Source organism: Anoplophora glabripennis, unplaced genomic scaffold (genome assembly GCF_000390285.2).
Source record: "Anoplophora glabripennis isolate ALB-LARVAE unplaced genomic scaffold, Agla_2.0 scaffold256, whole genome shotgun sequence".
Taxonomy (NCBI): Eukaryota; Metazoa; Arthropoda; class Insecta; order Coleoptera; family Cerambycidae; genus Anoplophora; species Anoplophora glabripennis.
Genome location: NW_019416358.1, coordinates 113,122 through 126,465, shown reverse-complemented (window position 1 = coordinate 126,465; position 13,344 = coordinate 113,122). Strand labels below are relative to the sequence as shown.

Here is a 13,344-nt window from a genome sequence, read left to right as displayed (position 1 = left end):
GCTAATACATTTAAAAGAGAAAAGAGACTACCCCTCTTTAATTTTAGAATACAAAGCCTTTGAATAAAACCAAATTTAGTTGTATCAGAATATTCGATTTGTAGGTAATTATTTTGAGCTTTAATGTGAAAACGTTTCAATTTTTAATAAAATATAAGTGGCTCCATAAAAAGTAAAACCTTATTTAAATTTTTTACTAACCAAATTTGTTGGATCTCTTTAGTTAAATATAAAGGTAACGTGAAATCAAATCATATTGGACATAAGAAAATAACAGTATTTTATACTTACATACAAAAAAAAACAATTTCAATATATCAAGCAGACAAAATCGGACAAGTATATAAACTAAAATTATTATTGGTACTAAAGACCTGGAAAAAAGTTTGTTTTGAAACTTAACAATTTTTTTAAAAAATTATAGCTTAAACAATAATACGTTTGGTATAAAAAAGTTTACAGATCATTTTTTGGAACTTAATGCTTTTTTATAAAATAGGACCTTCCGTTAGGATTCATGATACCTCCTTTTACGGGAGCTTCCAAGCACCATTCATACCAAACCTTGTCCTCAGATTCTGCCCTCCAGAAAGATACTTCGATAGCGGCACCTTCCGTCAGGTGAATTGGTTCTGGCAGTGGAAAAACTATAGGAAACCAACTAACCATGTCCGGCGTATGAGTATCGGGATGAATGCTAAGATTAACGTCTTTAAAAAGGACTGTTTCAAAAAACCCAGCAAATCCCGTTAACACACAAGTTTGCTTGCACTGAAATTTAAGTTTCTTGTACCTTTGATTGTTGATTTTTTCGCTCCAGTTTGGATGCGTGAATGAAAACAGTTCCTGAGGAGGAGCTATCTGGTAATAATTTACTAGATGTACAACATACGGCGTTTCGAAACAGTTAAGAAGACTTTTATCTATAGGCCTATTGGTTTTAATTTCATTAAAAATTTTTATACTTTGTAATGGTGCTAAATAAGATGTATAAGAATAAGGTATAGAAATACCGGTCTTTTTTAAGAATCTTTGAGCACCATCTAAACACTCGGGAGATAATTCGTTGTCCCCGAAAGATCCTAATAATTCCGAAACTAATATATCTGCCTTCTCAGGGGGTTCGTACGTTCTCATATCTTCATTTATCAGAGTTACTTTATTGTTCCACTCATTGTTCACTCTGTCAATCAAGGTGTTAATTGCATATGGATTTTTTTCAACTGCATATACTTTTACTTTCCGATTCAAAGTATAAGATACATTTAAAACTGCTTGCACTAAAGGTCCTCGACCTGCTCCCACTACCATAACTACGGGTACTTTCCCATTCTCTTTGGGAAACGCCTCGATAGCTTTATATACTGCATTTTGATATGTATCGTATTTAACTTGATCTTTCTCAAACACTTCATATATATTTGTTTCTAAATGTTCCGTTAAGGGTTGTAAAGGATTCTGTAAAAAGTCCTCGCAACCTTGAACAAACTCCGACATAGTATCTTGAACATATAACTTTTTACCAAGGAAATGGAGATACCTTACATACATTGACAGGTCACCTTCGGTATCTGGTTTAATGATGTACTGAACGTCTATACTCATAAATTTTTTAATAATATCTTGATGTGCCCTGCTGAGAACGGGTTTACCATGTTGGTTTGTTAAAAAGAAAGACGTAGGTATCACAACAGCTTTAACAGGTTCTCCTATCCATCTCTCCAATTCATAAGTTGGGACGTTATGTTTAATGTCGGGTAATTCTAAAACTATTCCAAGACGTTTGTCATAGCTGCAATAAGTACGGAAGTCATTCCACCAATCCCACGTGTCATATTCCATTTCGGCAATAGGACTGTACCTGGATGGGTGAATCATAGGAATGTTAATCCAAACACTATAGCTAAAGCCAGAATTCAACTTGTCATTCAAAATCCTAGCCAGTTGGATATTATTAGATTTTGTTAAAGATATTAAAATAGCAGGTACACTTAGATGAGTGGCAAAACCTAATTCTTGTAAAAATAAATTTTTGCTATTCTCCTGAATATGTTCGACTTCACTATCAACATCTATATGAGATGTCAATTCCCCAACTACTAAACGGCTCCATTCTGAACTTTTTAATACACGGTCAGTTCTTCCAATACTTGCTGGAAACTTTCCCTTCTGCAGTATTCTGGTGTAGTTAGGATGCGTAAGTTGAGTCACAAGAAAATGATATCCATATTCAAAAATTGTTTCTATTGCTCCCTTAATATTTGGTGGGCAGCTAACATATATGCCCACTGACACTCGTTTTCTTTTTTCGTCTCCACTTTCTTCGTGCATTTTTAAATCTACAAAAAAGATCCATACTTAAAAGGTTATGTTTGAAACCGCCATAGCGTGATTTATATAGAATGACAAAAAGAATAAAAATAATATACCTTAAATTTTATTATGACTACTAATCCTTAATATCAGTATAATTTGGTAAAAAAAATTAAATAATGAAATAAAATTTCTAATTTCTCTAACACTATTATTTAATAGAATCCCAAGTAAAACCCAAACTTTTCAAACGAGGTAGCCAGAACCACCAACACTAGAAAGAATATTACATAAATATCAATTTTTAATGTTTAGCTACATTTTCACGACGAAACAAATAATTATTAATTCTACATTTCTCATTACTATTGAGAATAAAATAAAAAATGAATTTAATAATAATTAGTTCTGACTTGAAATAATTTCTATAATTTCTCTGCAAATAGATGTATTTCATAAGTACCTTAATTTTAGAATTTTTGGAAACGGCTAACTTCTTTCTTCTCTTCTTCTGTAACTTCAACTTCAGCTTCTAACTTCTTATTGTCAACTTAACCCAACTTTTTGACATTTACTTTAAAAAATTTTAAGGCTAATTTAATATTTAAAATGACACAAACATACTCAACAAATTGGGATATAGACAAATATAGGGATGATACAGAACCCGAACATCATTGGGAATTGCGTCGAGAATTTATGAAAGTTCATAAAGGAAAATTTCCAGAAGATTACCTAGTGGCTTTAGCAAAAACATTCACAAATATGGAATTCATGGGATGCATGTATGTACAAATTAAACACACAACTGTAGTGATTATAATAAGTGTGTTTGTATTTTAGATATCCTGCTGCTTTAATGGTTAAAATCGCGGAGCTTTCGAAAGATGTTGCAAAAGATTATCGTGAGACGAAAAAGACAAAACTACAAAGAACTTTTGTTTCTGCCTCAAATGCTGCTGAAAATAAAATTAGTAGGTCTAGCTATCTAAGTCTAGTGAAAATTATTAAATATCTAGTCTTAAATTTATATTTATTTTATTCATTAACATTAATTATAATTAAATATTAGGTAGTGTTCAGTTCAATAGATCTATGATAGCCCTGAAATAGGTTGGACACGTATGTGTAAAATATTTTTTTCACAATCAATTGATAAATACAAACGGGTGTTTTTTACTTTTCACAAAATTAAATTTTCTTCATTGTTATAAATACTTATTTAAAATTTTATGTGATACCGATAAACCATTTTTTAACTTGTACTGATTTGAATACATAATACATGTACAATTTTCTGATATATGTTTGTTTTAGAGAAGAGAAAATCAGATCCTGGGACCTACACATCACAAAGGAATTAACTAAAATAAAATATTAGAAACGATTATTATTGTTATTATATTATTTAATGATCATCAGCATTATTAAATTTTTATAGAAAGACAAAATTTAAATTGTATTTATTCCTCATTTTAAAATAAAAACCATTATCATATAAATAATATTTATTTAAAAATTAAAAACAGCCACATCTATTTATGTAATTTGAGATTTTTTTTGAAAAATGATAAAAAATTCAAAAATAGAAATATAGTACATGATTAATTGTAATGTTTTTATATAATTTTATTTAATACTGGCTGAATAACTGAAATTTTCTTTTTTAATAATGTGAAAAATGAAGACCTAAATTCTATAACACATTTTTTTAATGCAGTAATTAATAAATAAATGCTACAATAAATTTGATATTAGCTTAAAAATATGTATATAAAACATGCATTTGATACCAATATAGTAGTACCATTAAAAGAAACTTAACAGTCTATTTATTTGTATTATTATGAAGACCCTCAATTGATACACTTAGCTGCTCTAGCCTTTGTATCAGCTGACTCATTGTGTTTTGTGAATGTTGTATGTTTTCGTCGCTTAACGATGGCACCGTTGCTGAACCAAGATCGAAATGAAGTTTAGCAAGCTTCTCTTGCTGTTCTCTTATGTTTGTCATTTGCTCCATGGTACTCCCGCTACCGAAAGCTCGTAATTTTCCAGAATGGAAGTCTGCAAGTAGACCCAATAGGGCCCGTTCCATATGCCTCACGTCTGGTACTTGAGATATAAAAGAATGGTGTCGGATATCTGTACTACTGTTTTCTACATGCGTGAATATAAATAAAACAAATAAATAAATTAAAAGAAAAGAAAAATATAAACTATACATTACATAAGTGGACAAATGAGATAAAACCAATAAAAAAACCAATAGTAATTAAAAACTTACGTCAAACTCTAATAATACAAATACATTACATTCATAGGCTATATACTTACCTTTATGAGGATTTCTAGGCCTTACAGTACTGCCTTTATATGTGTCTCTTATTTTCCTTTCGTTCACAAAAGATATCTTTAAACCACCCGTGTTAACGCCAGTATGACCTTTTCTCATCGAATGAGCTACTGAACTGTGACTTGTATTTCCTGATGAAATCTACAAATATCATGTATTTAAATAAATATATAACATACACTGTGTACATTATTTTCTACTGTAATTCTCTTCCTTAAATAATATTAATTCAATAATTTATTAAAACATATGTACATACCACTTTGCTATTTTTTATAGAAGCAACTTTCCCTTCAACATCATCCTGAACAATGCTGTCTTCATTTTCTGCATCACTGGACACTAGCTGTTGCAGCTCAGATGTTTCTCTTGATTCCATTACCTTAAGCTGCAGCTGCATTTAATACCTAATCATTTTAATAAAACTCATAAACTTTCGACATCCGAGATAAATACTTATCAAGTTACTTAATAAAAAGTTTACCTTTTGAAAATTATAATATTCAGCTGATATTTTATAACCTGTATTTAAATTGACATTTAAAAGTATATAGGCAGGTGTATAGTGATTTGACTGATAAAAAATTGAAAATTTTAGTGAAAAAATGCAAATTTATTGATCTAAACTCTCAAAATAGGAATTCTAACCTTAATTTAAAAACTCCCAGAGTTCAAATTCCTAAAGGGCAATTTACAAAATACGTACAGGAACTCGGACCAATTTAATATTTGATGGAGAAGAAGAAGAAAACTACTGGTAAATAACTTTTATGTTTTATGTGGATTGTGGGCTTTAAAATAATTCTTCTTATCAGGTGATTGGGCGTTTCAGAAAAAAAAGATTTGTATACAATTTCAGTTTACAATGTTTACATCTCACAATGGAGTGGATATGGTTTGAGTTTGAATAAACGGTGCTCTGAAGCAGAACGAAATATGGAAACGAGTCAGTATTCTCTTAAGTATCAACAACTTCTGCGGGACCTAAAAAGTACAGTTGAAGGATTATTAGTCACACAAGTAGCAAATGTTTGGTCAATATATGGGGGCCTCAACAGACTGCACAACACAGTAGAAAAGATATTTACACATGGCTGTAAAAGTTCTGTGGAAGTAAGATAACTGTGATACATAATAAGAAATTTCTTAACATGCTCTGTTTTAGGAACCAGGTTTTTTCAATTTTATCCATGGTCTCGAATGGTTGCAACCTGAGAATGCAAAATCTTATTTTTCAATCGACTGTGAATATAGACCTCATATACCCTCACATCTTAAAGATAATAAGTCATCAATTTGGTTATATAGGAGCTTAGAAAATCATTCTTTGTCACAAAAACTGTCTTGGCTTCTCTCTGATAAATCTCATGTATCCGACTGTTATCAGTTGTATGCCTTTCTTTGCCAAGAACAGTATGCCGAAGCTACCCTTATATGCTTGAGAGCTGTGGAACGAAATCAACCTAGTCTTATGTCTGAAATAAATCCTTGTTTATTTTTATTCAAAACTAATGCTAAAGAATTTCACAAGGCACACAGAAGGTGTTCTTCTTTTCCCGACAACCATTTTAAAACTGTTTATGAAGAACGAATTCGGAAATGTAATAGAAGACTACAAGATAGCACAAAATTTAAAGCAGGTCTCAAACAGGTGAATATTCAAGGGAAATTAAAACCTTGGCGTAGTATGCCCTCCTTGCAAATAGATAGTTTAAAAGTCAGAGAACAGATCAATGCAAATTGTAGTAAAACAACACCGTCCACACCAGTTCATACTAAAAAGATGTCTAAATTGTCGCCTAGTGCACTTAAAGTTGATTACAGTTCGTTACAAACCAAACATCGTAAAACTAACCTGAAAAAGAATTGTACTTGGAAACCCCAAGAAGTGAAAAAACATGTTTTGATAAATAACTGTAATATAGTGGAGCATACTCCTCCATTAAGCAGTTCTCAAAGCAGCGGCACGGTACCTAATGACGACTTAACTTATTCCACCAGGTCCATGCCAGAAACTAGAAATAAAAGTAACCTAGCTCATTCACCTTTATCTGTGGTAGATTCATTTCTGCCAATGCCTGGAGAAAAAGATTATAAAAAGTTACCTAAAAAGACGTTCATTGAAGATGGAGGTATGAGTGTTCTTCCAATGGCAACAGGATATTTCCCCAAACCTACGAAAGGTCAGAGTCTCCTCTCATTTTTAACTTCCAGTCAGTTCGCTAGAGCAAATGCTGAGTTAGATAGAGAAAATGCGCACTTCAATATATCCGAGGCGATTATTTCTGCAATGGAACAAATTAGGTGCAAACGAGAATCAAAATTGATTGATGAGCAGTTAGATGACAGCGATCCTGAAATTATGGATCTTAAACAGAGGATACGATTAAGACGGAGGCAGAAGGAAGTTGAAAAGCATAGAAAGGTTTGGACTGCAACGATGTTGAATGAGGCAAAAACAGATAGTAAGTTTTACAATTATTCGTTGTTCTTATAAGGTCAAAATGTTTTATTTATTTAATGAAAAGAGAAGTATGATAAGAGTAAGAGTATTTAATGTATTTATTTTCCATTGATCAATCTTTAAAAAGCTTTGTATTCATGGAGTTTCGTAAAAATGATTTCCTCGGAAATTTTGTAAATACAAATCATATTTATCATAAAATATTTTAATTATTTCATAATAAAAATGAAAGGAATTCAGAAACTTATAATCGAATATTTTTTATAAATATTATTGGTAATGTTCATCATTTTCAATGATACATTTAAGTTGAAAAAATAATGAGCACCTTCATTTTATATTTTGCTCATCCTACAAATCATGAAAAGTAGTTTTTCATCAAGTTCATGTAATGTAACCCTTTCCAATTATTAGTTCAATACTTTATCCCACGCATTTTTCTTAAAATTTTTTATAATCTCTGTTAGAGGTGTCCTATAAATTGCTGATCAATTTTTCTACATCAACGTTCATAGCAATAAATAAATAGCCTATGCTGGGGCGCACCTGACTGCGAACTGATGCCAGACCTGTAAGTTGCATGCGTATACAGTATAATATATGCTCTATTCTCTGGATTGACAGTCAAATAGGTTAAAAAATGGTCAACTACATTGTTGATCAGCTGCGCATGTTCTCGGTCTCTGATAATTCACTTCAATTCTAATTAGAGTTGAGGTAACAGTATTCAATTTAGAGCTATATATGTGTGCTGCATGGAATTCATTACGACAGCAGTCAGTGGTCAACTATCGTGTTGGTAAATGTTATATCATCTCACTTATCTAGAAAACATGCAGTCCCTGGGTTTATTTAAAGAAATAATCAGTGGATGACTGTCTCTTGTATGCGCTTTCACCTTTGATAAAATTACGACTAAAGGTCTAAGGTTATGCACAAAAAAATAACCACATTTAATTAGTGCCGCTGATATTTTCCACATTTCTAAATGTAATTGTTTTGTTTACCATGTCAAAAAGTGACATCTTTGTGCAAGTTTTAGCTTTTTATTTAAATCTGAGTTTAAGTTATTTGGAAAAAAAAACACCAAAATTTATTGCCAACTTTGGCATCACCTAGCAGTTGAACGAAGGAACTTTGGTTAGACGTAAAGTTAGTCTTACTTTGACTTCAAGAATTTGTAGTAGTTGAATGTACATGTAATATTGGAACACCCTGTGTATAATAAAATAAAGTGTATTTACAAATTTGATGTTTCAACAAATGGTCAAGTAAATTTACACTTTTAGCCACTACTAGTGTTAGCCCATGTTCTACAACTCCAGACTCCATGTCTGATTGTGCCAGCTCTGATGATGTGGAGAACTTGGAGATAGATCAAGTCACGAATTTACAAGAGAATACCGGATTATCCATGTCAATGGCGTCACTTTATTCCGAATCCGATATTATGAAACGACCTAGAGGCGCTCCAGATGGCGCCTCAGACATATTGTCAGCGGAAAGTGTGGCACTATCGTTGATAAGCAAATTTAGTGAAAAACAATTACCACGGTAAGTTAATAAACTAAGCTCTTTACTTCTTGTAGAGTTCTTTTAATATCTCATGAGCCGCGAAATGCGTGGCGTATCCCCATAATTCTTCTAATAAGCACGTTGTGAAAACATTGACTCAGAACTAGAGCATGTGCATCATTACAAGTAGACATGAACTAAGGCGCTCGGGCAACAATAAAGTCAACTGGCGAACGTTCGTTATATATATTTTTATTGTTTCAATTAAGATAATAAAGAATTGGGCATTTTTATTATGATATTTGTAATCGGTTCAAAGGCTTGTTTACACTAGAGCTCGAGAGAGACTGTGAATAATAGGTGTAATGTTTTTAGGACATAGAATAATTTAGGCGACGGTCGGAATTATGTTTTTGCGCATATGAAGGTCAAAGCTCATAAGATTTTAAAACATCTCTACTAAGTGTTGCTCTAAGCATGGAGTAATTTGATCAAAGCATAGATGCTTTCAACTTTGTAGGTAAATCAGAAAGTATGCAATAATCACAGAAACGATTTCTGAATTAATAAAAATTCCTTAAGTTACAGCAATATTGGTTGTGATTTCAATTAAAAAAAAAAAACACTCGTGGACTTCAGTGCTTGTTGACTTTGGCTTAACACCTTGGCTAATAATTTACATCTTCATCCGGGAATGTATTGCTTTTATACACAGTGTACTATTCTTAGGGCATCCGATTTGGAATGGTTAGTTTCGGAGGAAGATGCTCCACAAGCTCTCTTACCTCTTCCCAAGAGTTGGCCAGTCAGTCCTGACGATTCTGATGAGGCAGTGACACCTCTTCGTGGTACTCAGGAATGGGCACCACCTAGACCTCAAATTATTTTTACATTGCACCCACAACCATCGTAAGTGAAAGTAAAAAGTTGCTTTGTGTTGTCACATTTGTTTTAATTTTTCAGAAGAAAAGCTTTGATGGCAAAACAGAATTACCGATGTGCAGGGTGCAGCATGAGGGTCGCTCCTCAATATGCCTCAAAATTTAGATATTGCGAATACTTAGGTAGATATTTTTGCACAGGGTGCCACACCAACCAGCTGGCTCTAATACCTGGACGAGTTTTGCAGAAGTGGGATTTCGTAAGGTACGATCAGCGTAAATTGACGTTAATTACCTAAAACTGATTGAATCATTTCGTTGTTTTAGATATCCTGTATCGACATTTTCATATCGTTTATTGGAACAGATGTACACGGATCCATTGTTTAGAGTTTTTGAACTTAACAAAAATATAGGAAAGTTGTCCAAAAACCTCTTATTTTGTAGGAGATTTAGATTAGGATTGTATTATCTCAAAGATTTTATATTTACTTGTAAATATGCAGAAACGTAAGTAAACTCAAAACTTAGTACAGTCGTATGACCATTACTTTTGTTTGGAACATTAATTTTATATGTATGGTAGTTTCCATATGGATTCAACGAGCAAAAAAAATCCACCTTCTTGATTTTTTTGAAACAGGACTTTGAATTTTATGACCCATTCTTTTTCAAAAAAAATTTGAATTCTTAAAAAAACAGGTTAGAGCTGATAAAATTATGTACATTTTGAAAAAAAAAAAAAACGTTTCGACAGGATGATTTGGGTCAAAATGGCGGCCACATGAAAAAAACATGCATTTTGGAAATCGTATCTGCCCAACGGAGCAAGTTGGCATATTGCTACTTGGCTAAGATAGCTTATTTGGCCTTGGAAAACATATCCAAATTTGGTGAAAATAAAAGGTGTGGTTTTTGAGAAAAATTTTGAAAAAAGTTTCTTTGGTATTTCTCGTTTATCTCAGAAAATTTTAAAGCAATTTGAATTACGAAAAAAATAATTAAAAGCTGATGAAATACTGCACATTTTGAAAAAAAAATTTTCGATAGGATGATTTGGGTAAAAGTAAACGGCCACTTGAAGAAAATATGCATTTTCATTTTGGGAATAACGCTATCACGATGTAAACTTTGACATGAAAAATTTTTTTCGGAAAAACAAAAGGTCATTTTCTAAGTAAATCAACATCCCAAAGTTTAAAAAAAATCAGAGGTGGATTTTTTTTGTTCATTGGATCCATATGGAAACTACCATTATTTGCATTATACATATTATTTTATACAGCGTCCCATTTTAATGTATCAGGCTGCATAATTTTTTTAATGCGACTTTTAAAAGGGGGGGTCAAATTATGGTGACCTTGAAGTTAATTATCAAGGTCATTTCAAGGTCAACCTTGATTTTTTAAATGGAAACCCATATTTTTTATAGCAGATTCCGATTCTGCGGGAAAACATACGTAACTATTGTATGAAACATATTTTTTGAAAATGCTTCGTTCTCTCGCCAGAGTACACTATACTTTTACTGTTCTATTTTAATTCTTAGGCTAATATCTCAAGAATTAAGCAGGATGGTGAAAAAATATTTCCAACAAAAGTTGTCAGGTTTCCGGGAGATCAAATTACCGTGACCTTGAAATTAACCTTAGTCAATTATCAAGGTCATTTCAAGGTCATTCTTGACTTTTTAAATGGAAACCCATATTTTTATTATTCGTATTCTGCGGGAAAAAATACATAACTTTTGTATGAAACATTTTTCTTGGAAAGGCTTGCTGTAATAAAAATATGCGTTTCCATTTAAAAAAACCAAGGATGACCTTGAAATTACCTTGACAATTGACTTTAACGTTAATTTGAAGGTCACGGTAATTTGATCCCCCCGTAACCTGACAACTTTTGTTGAAAATATTTTTCACCATCCAAAATGGAACAGTAAAAGTATAGTGCACTCTGGCGACAGAACGAAGCATTTAAAAAAAAATGTTTCACAAGAAAATTATGTATTTTTTCCCACAGAACACGAATCTGAAATAAAAAATATAGATTTCCATTTAAAAAATCAAGGTTGACCTTGATAATTGACTTCAAGGTCACCATAACTTGATCCCCTCGAAAGCTGAAACTTTTATTCGAAATGTTTTTTTATATGTCTAAATAAAAAAATTATATGGCCTGGTACATTAAAATGGGCACCGTGTATATGTATTTTATTGATAAATTATTTTTTTATTTTATACTTTACTTTCTACTAGATATCTTTTAAAATTATATGTATTTTTACATTTTAAAAAGATATTAAACTAATTCAAATAAATTTTAAAAATATTTATTCAAAATATTGTAGAATGCAGCCTTAAAGAATAAATTCTACAGGATAAACCAAATATTTTGCCTACCCATTTTTTTTTTTGTAATTCATGATGGGTCAATACATTTGAAACATTTAGTAGTCATATATTTCTCATTAATCTTTATTAAAGGATTCAAGAGAGATTGGAGCAGGAAACGCCGCACCTTTATTCCGATCCGGAGGTGTTTTCGTTAGAAGACTTAGTCAATATTCGTACAGGAGAAATGAAATCTAGACTGAAAATCCTGGTGGAGATTTGCTGCAGGCATACGTCTGAATGCAAGGTAGGTCGCTAATAACCGTGTGAAATTTTTTGTAATTTTATTTTCAGCTTTGTTTAGCACGGGGATTTATCTGTGAAATATGTAACGCCGACGAAGTTATATTCCCTTGGCAGATGCGAAAGGTCGTAAGGTGTGAGAAGTGTGGTAGTTGTTATCATTCCGCATGTTGGAAGCCCGCAGAAAACCCTTGTAAAAAATGTCTAAGGGTTAAAAAGCGCAAGGAAAGTATTGATAACCTGCCGAATGTAACTTAATTGCTTATAATTTATGTTTACTTTACATAGTAACAAAGACTAATATATGAATATTGAGATTATGTAAATTATACACACAATTATTTTTTTAACAGATTTAATTTATTACCTCTTTTATTTATCCAGTTTAATAAACGTTGCTGTAATTAAAATGTTTATTTTATTTCGACACAACTAATTTTAACATACAGGGTGTTTTTAAATGAAGTAGCAAAAATGGTACCAGTGATGTAGTGCCAAAAATAAGAGGATTGAAATAAAAATCCTGCATATGAAAGTTGCACCCCTGAGGCGATATACCCTCTTAAAGGAGGGGATTGAAATTCACATTTTAATTTTTTTTCTTTAACATGAAGAATGCTAGAGCATCCTACTAATACAGAGGCAACTTTTCAATATTTGTTCCATCATTAGCGTATTTTATAAAGGAGTGAAACAGTCATCCCCATTGCAATATTTTATTAGAAATTTTTTATATGAAGCAAATTATTTCTTTAACAATATTTATTGGGAACACTGATTTATTGCGCAACTTTTGTACCTCTTGTAATTTTTCGATAAAACCGATAGTTTTCTAGTAAAAAAATTAGATGCATCATCGTTCACTAAAGGGGTAATTGCGAAAATTTGTAAAAATAAAGTAGGCGGATGTCATAACAAATACATTGTTATTTATCATATTAATAAATTGACACTTTCTGTCAATACGCTGGTATTTAATAATAACATTAAGAATAATTTGCTATTAATTAATGAAAAATGTTTGATAACTTATGACTACGGGACATGTATTAGGTAAAGTTATTTATCTGAAATAAAATTTAATACAAACAAAAAACAAGAAATGCAAAATTAAATTTAAAGAATATTCTCGAAATAATTTCCATTTTGCTGCAACCATAACCTGTTGAAGTTATAACG

General features: G+C 31.6%; 4 protein-coding genes across 8 annotated transcripts; 2 read left to right on the top strand and 2 right to left on the bottom strand.

Moving 5' to 3' along the window:
* Positions 1–298: 298 nt before the first annotated feature.
* Positions 299–2,563, bottom strand: LOC108907969 (protein arginine N-methyltransferase 5). Its single transcript, XM_018711854.2, has 2 exons — positions 2,430–2,563; positions 299–2,339 (listed from the first exon to the last, which is right to left on the bottom strand). Exon 2 carries the CDS (start codon positions 2,329–2,331, stop codon positions 478–480), a length of 1,854 nt encoding a protein of 617 aa, XP_018567370.1. The 5' UTR covers positions 2,332–2,339; positions 2,430–2,563; the 3' UTR covers positions 299–477.
* Positions 2,564–2,856: 293 nt separating this feature from the next.
* LOC108907979 (partner of xrn-2 protein 1) lies at positions 2,857–3,752 on the top strand. Its single transcript, XM_018711870.1, has 3 exons — positions 2,857–3,098; positions 3,157–3,287; positions 3,631–3,752. The coding sequence occupies exons 1-3, from the start codon at positions 2,923–2,925 to the stop codon at positions 3,675–3,677; spliced, it is 354 nt and encodes a 117-aa protein (XP_018567386.1). The 5' UTR covers positions 2,857–2,922; the 3' UTR covers positions 3,678–3,752.
* Positions 3,753–3,913: 161 nt separating this feature from the next.
* On the bottom strand, positions 3,914–5,396 carry LOC108907978 (coiled-coil domain-containing protein 28A). Of its 4 annotated transcripts, none has more exons than XM_018711867.1 (4): positions 5,318–5,396; positions 4,929–5,076; positions 4,651–4,810; positions 3,914–4,473 (listed from the first exon to the last, which is right to left on the bottom strand). In XM_018711867.1, the coding sequence occupies exons 2-4, from the start codon at positions 5,067–5,069 to the stop codon at positions 4,142–4,144; spliced, it is 633 nt and encodes a 210-aa protein (XP_018567383.1). In that variant the 5' UTR covers positions 5,070–5,076; positions 5,318–5,396; the 3' UTR covers positions 3,914–4,141. The 4 variants fall into 4 exon arrangements, with proteins under 4 accessions (XP_018567383.1, XP_018567382.1, XP_018567385.1 ...); XM_018711866.2 differs by lacking the exon at positions 5,318–5,396 and adding an exon at positions 5,154–5,304; XM_018711869.2 differs by lacking the exon at positions 5,318–5,396 and adding an exon at positions 5,154–5,304 and having other exon boundaries at positions 3,914–4,428.
* On the top strand, positions 5,343–12,567 carry LOC108907977 (run domain Beclin-1-interacting and cysteine-rich domain-containing protein). Of its 2 annotated transcripts, XM_018711865.1 has the most exons (9): positions 5,343–5,426; positions 5,485–5,782; positions 5,835–7,134; positions 8,423–8,687; positions 9,378–9,557; positions 9,612–9,794; positions 9,857–10,039; positions 12,016–12,169; positions 12,217–12,567. In XM_018711865.1, exons 2-9 carry the CDS (start codon positions 5,606–5,608, stop codon positions 12,421–12,423), a joined length of 2,649 nt encoding a protein of 882 aa, XP_018567381.1. In that variant the 5' UTR covers positions 5,343–5,426; positions 5,485–5,605; the 3' UTR covers positions 12,424–12,567. The 2 variants fall into 2 exon arrangements, with proteins under 2 accessions (XP_018567381.1, XP_018567380.1); XM_018711864.2 differs by lacking the exon at positions 5,343–5,426 and having other exon boundaries at positions 5,459–5,782.
* Positions 12,568–13,344: the final 777 nt, after the last annotated feature.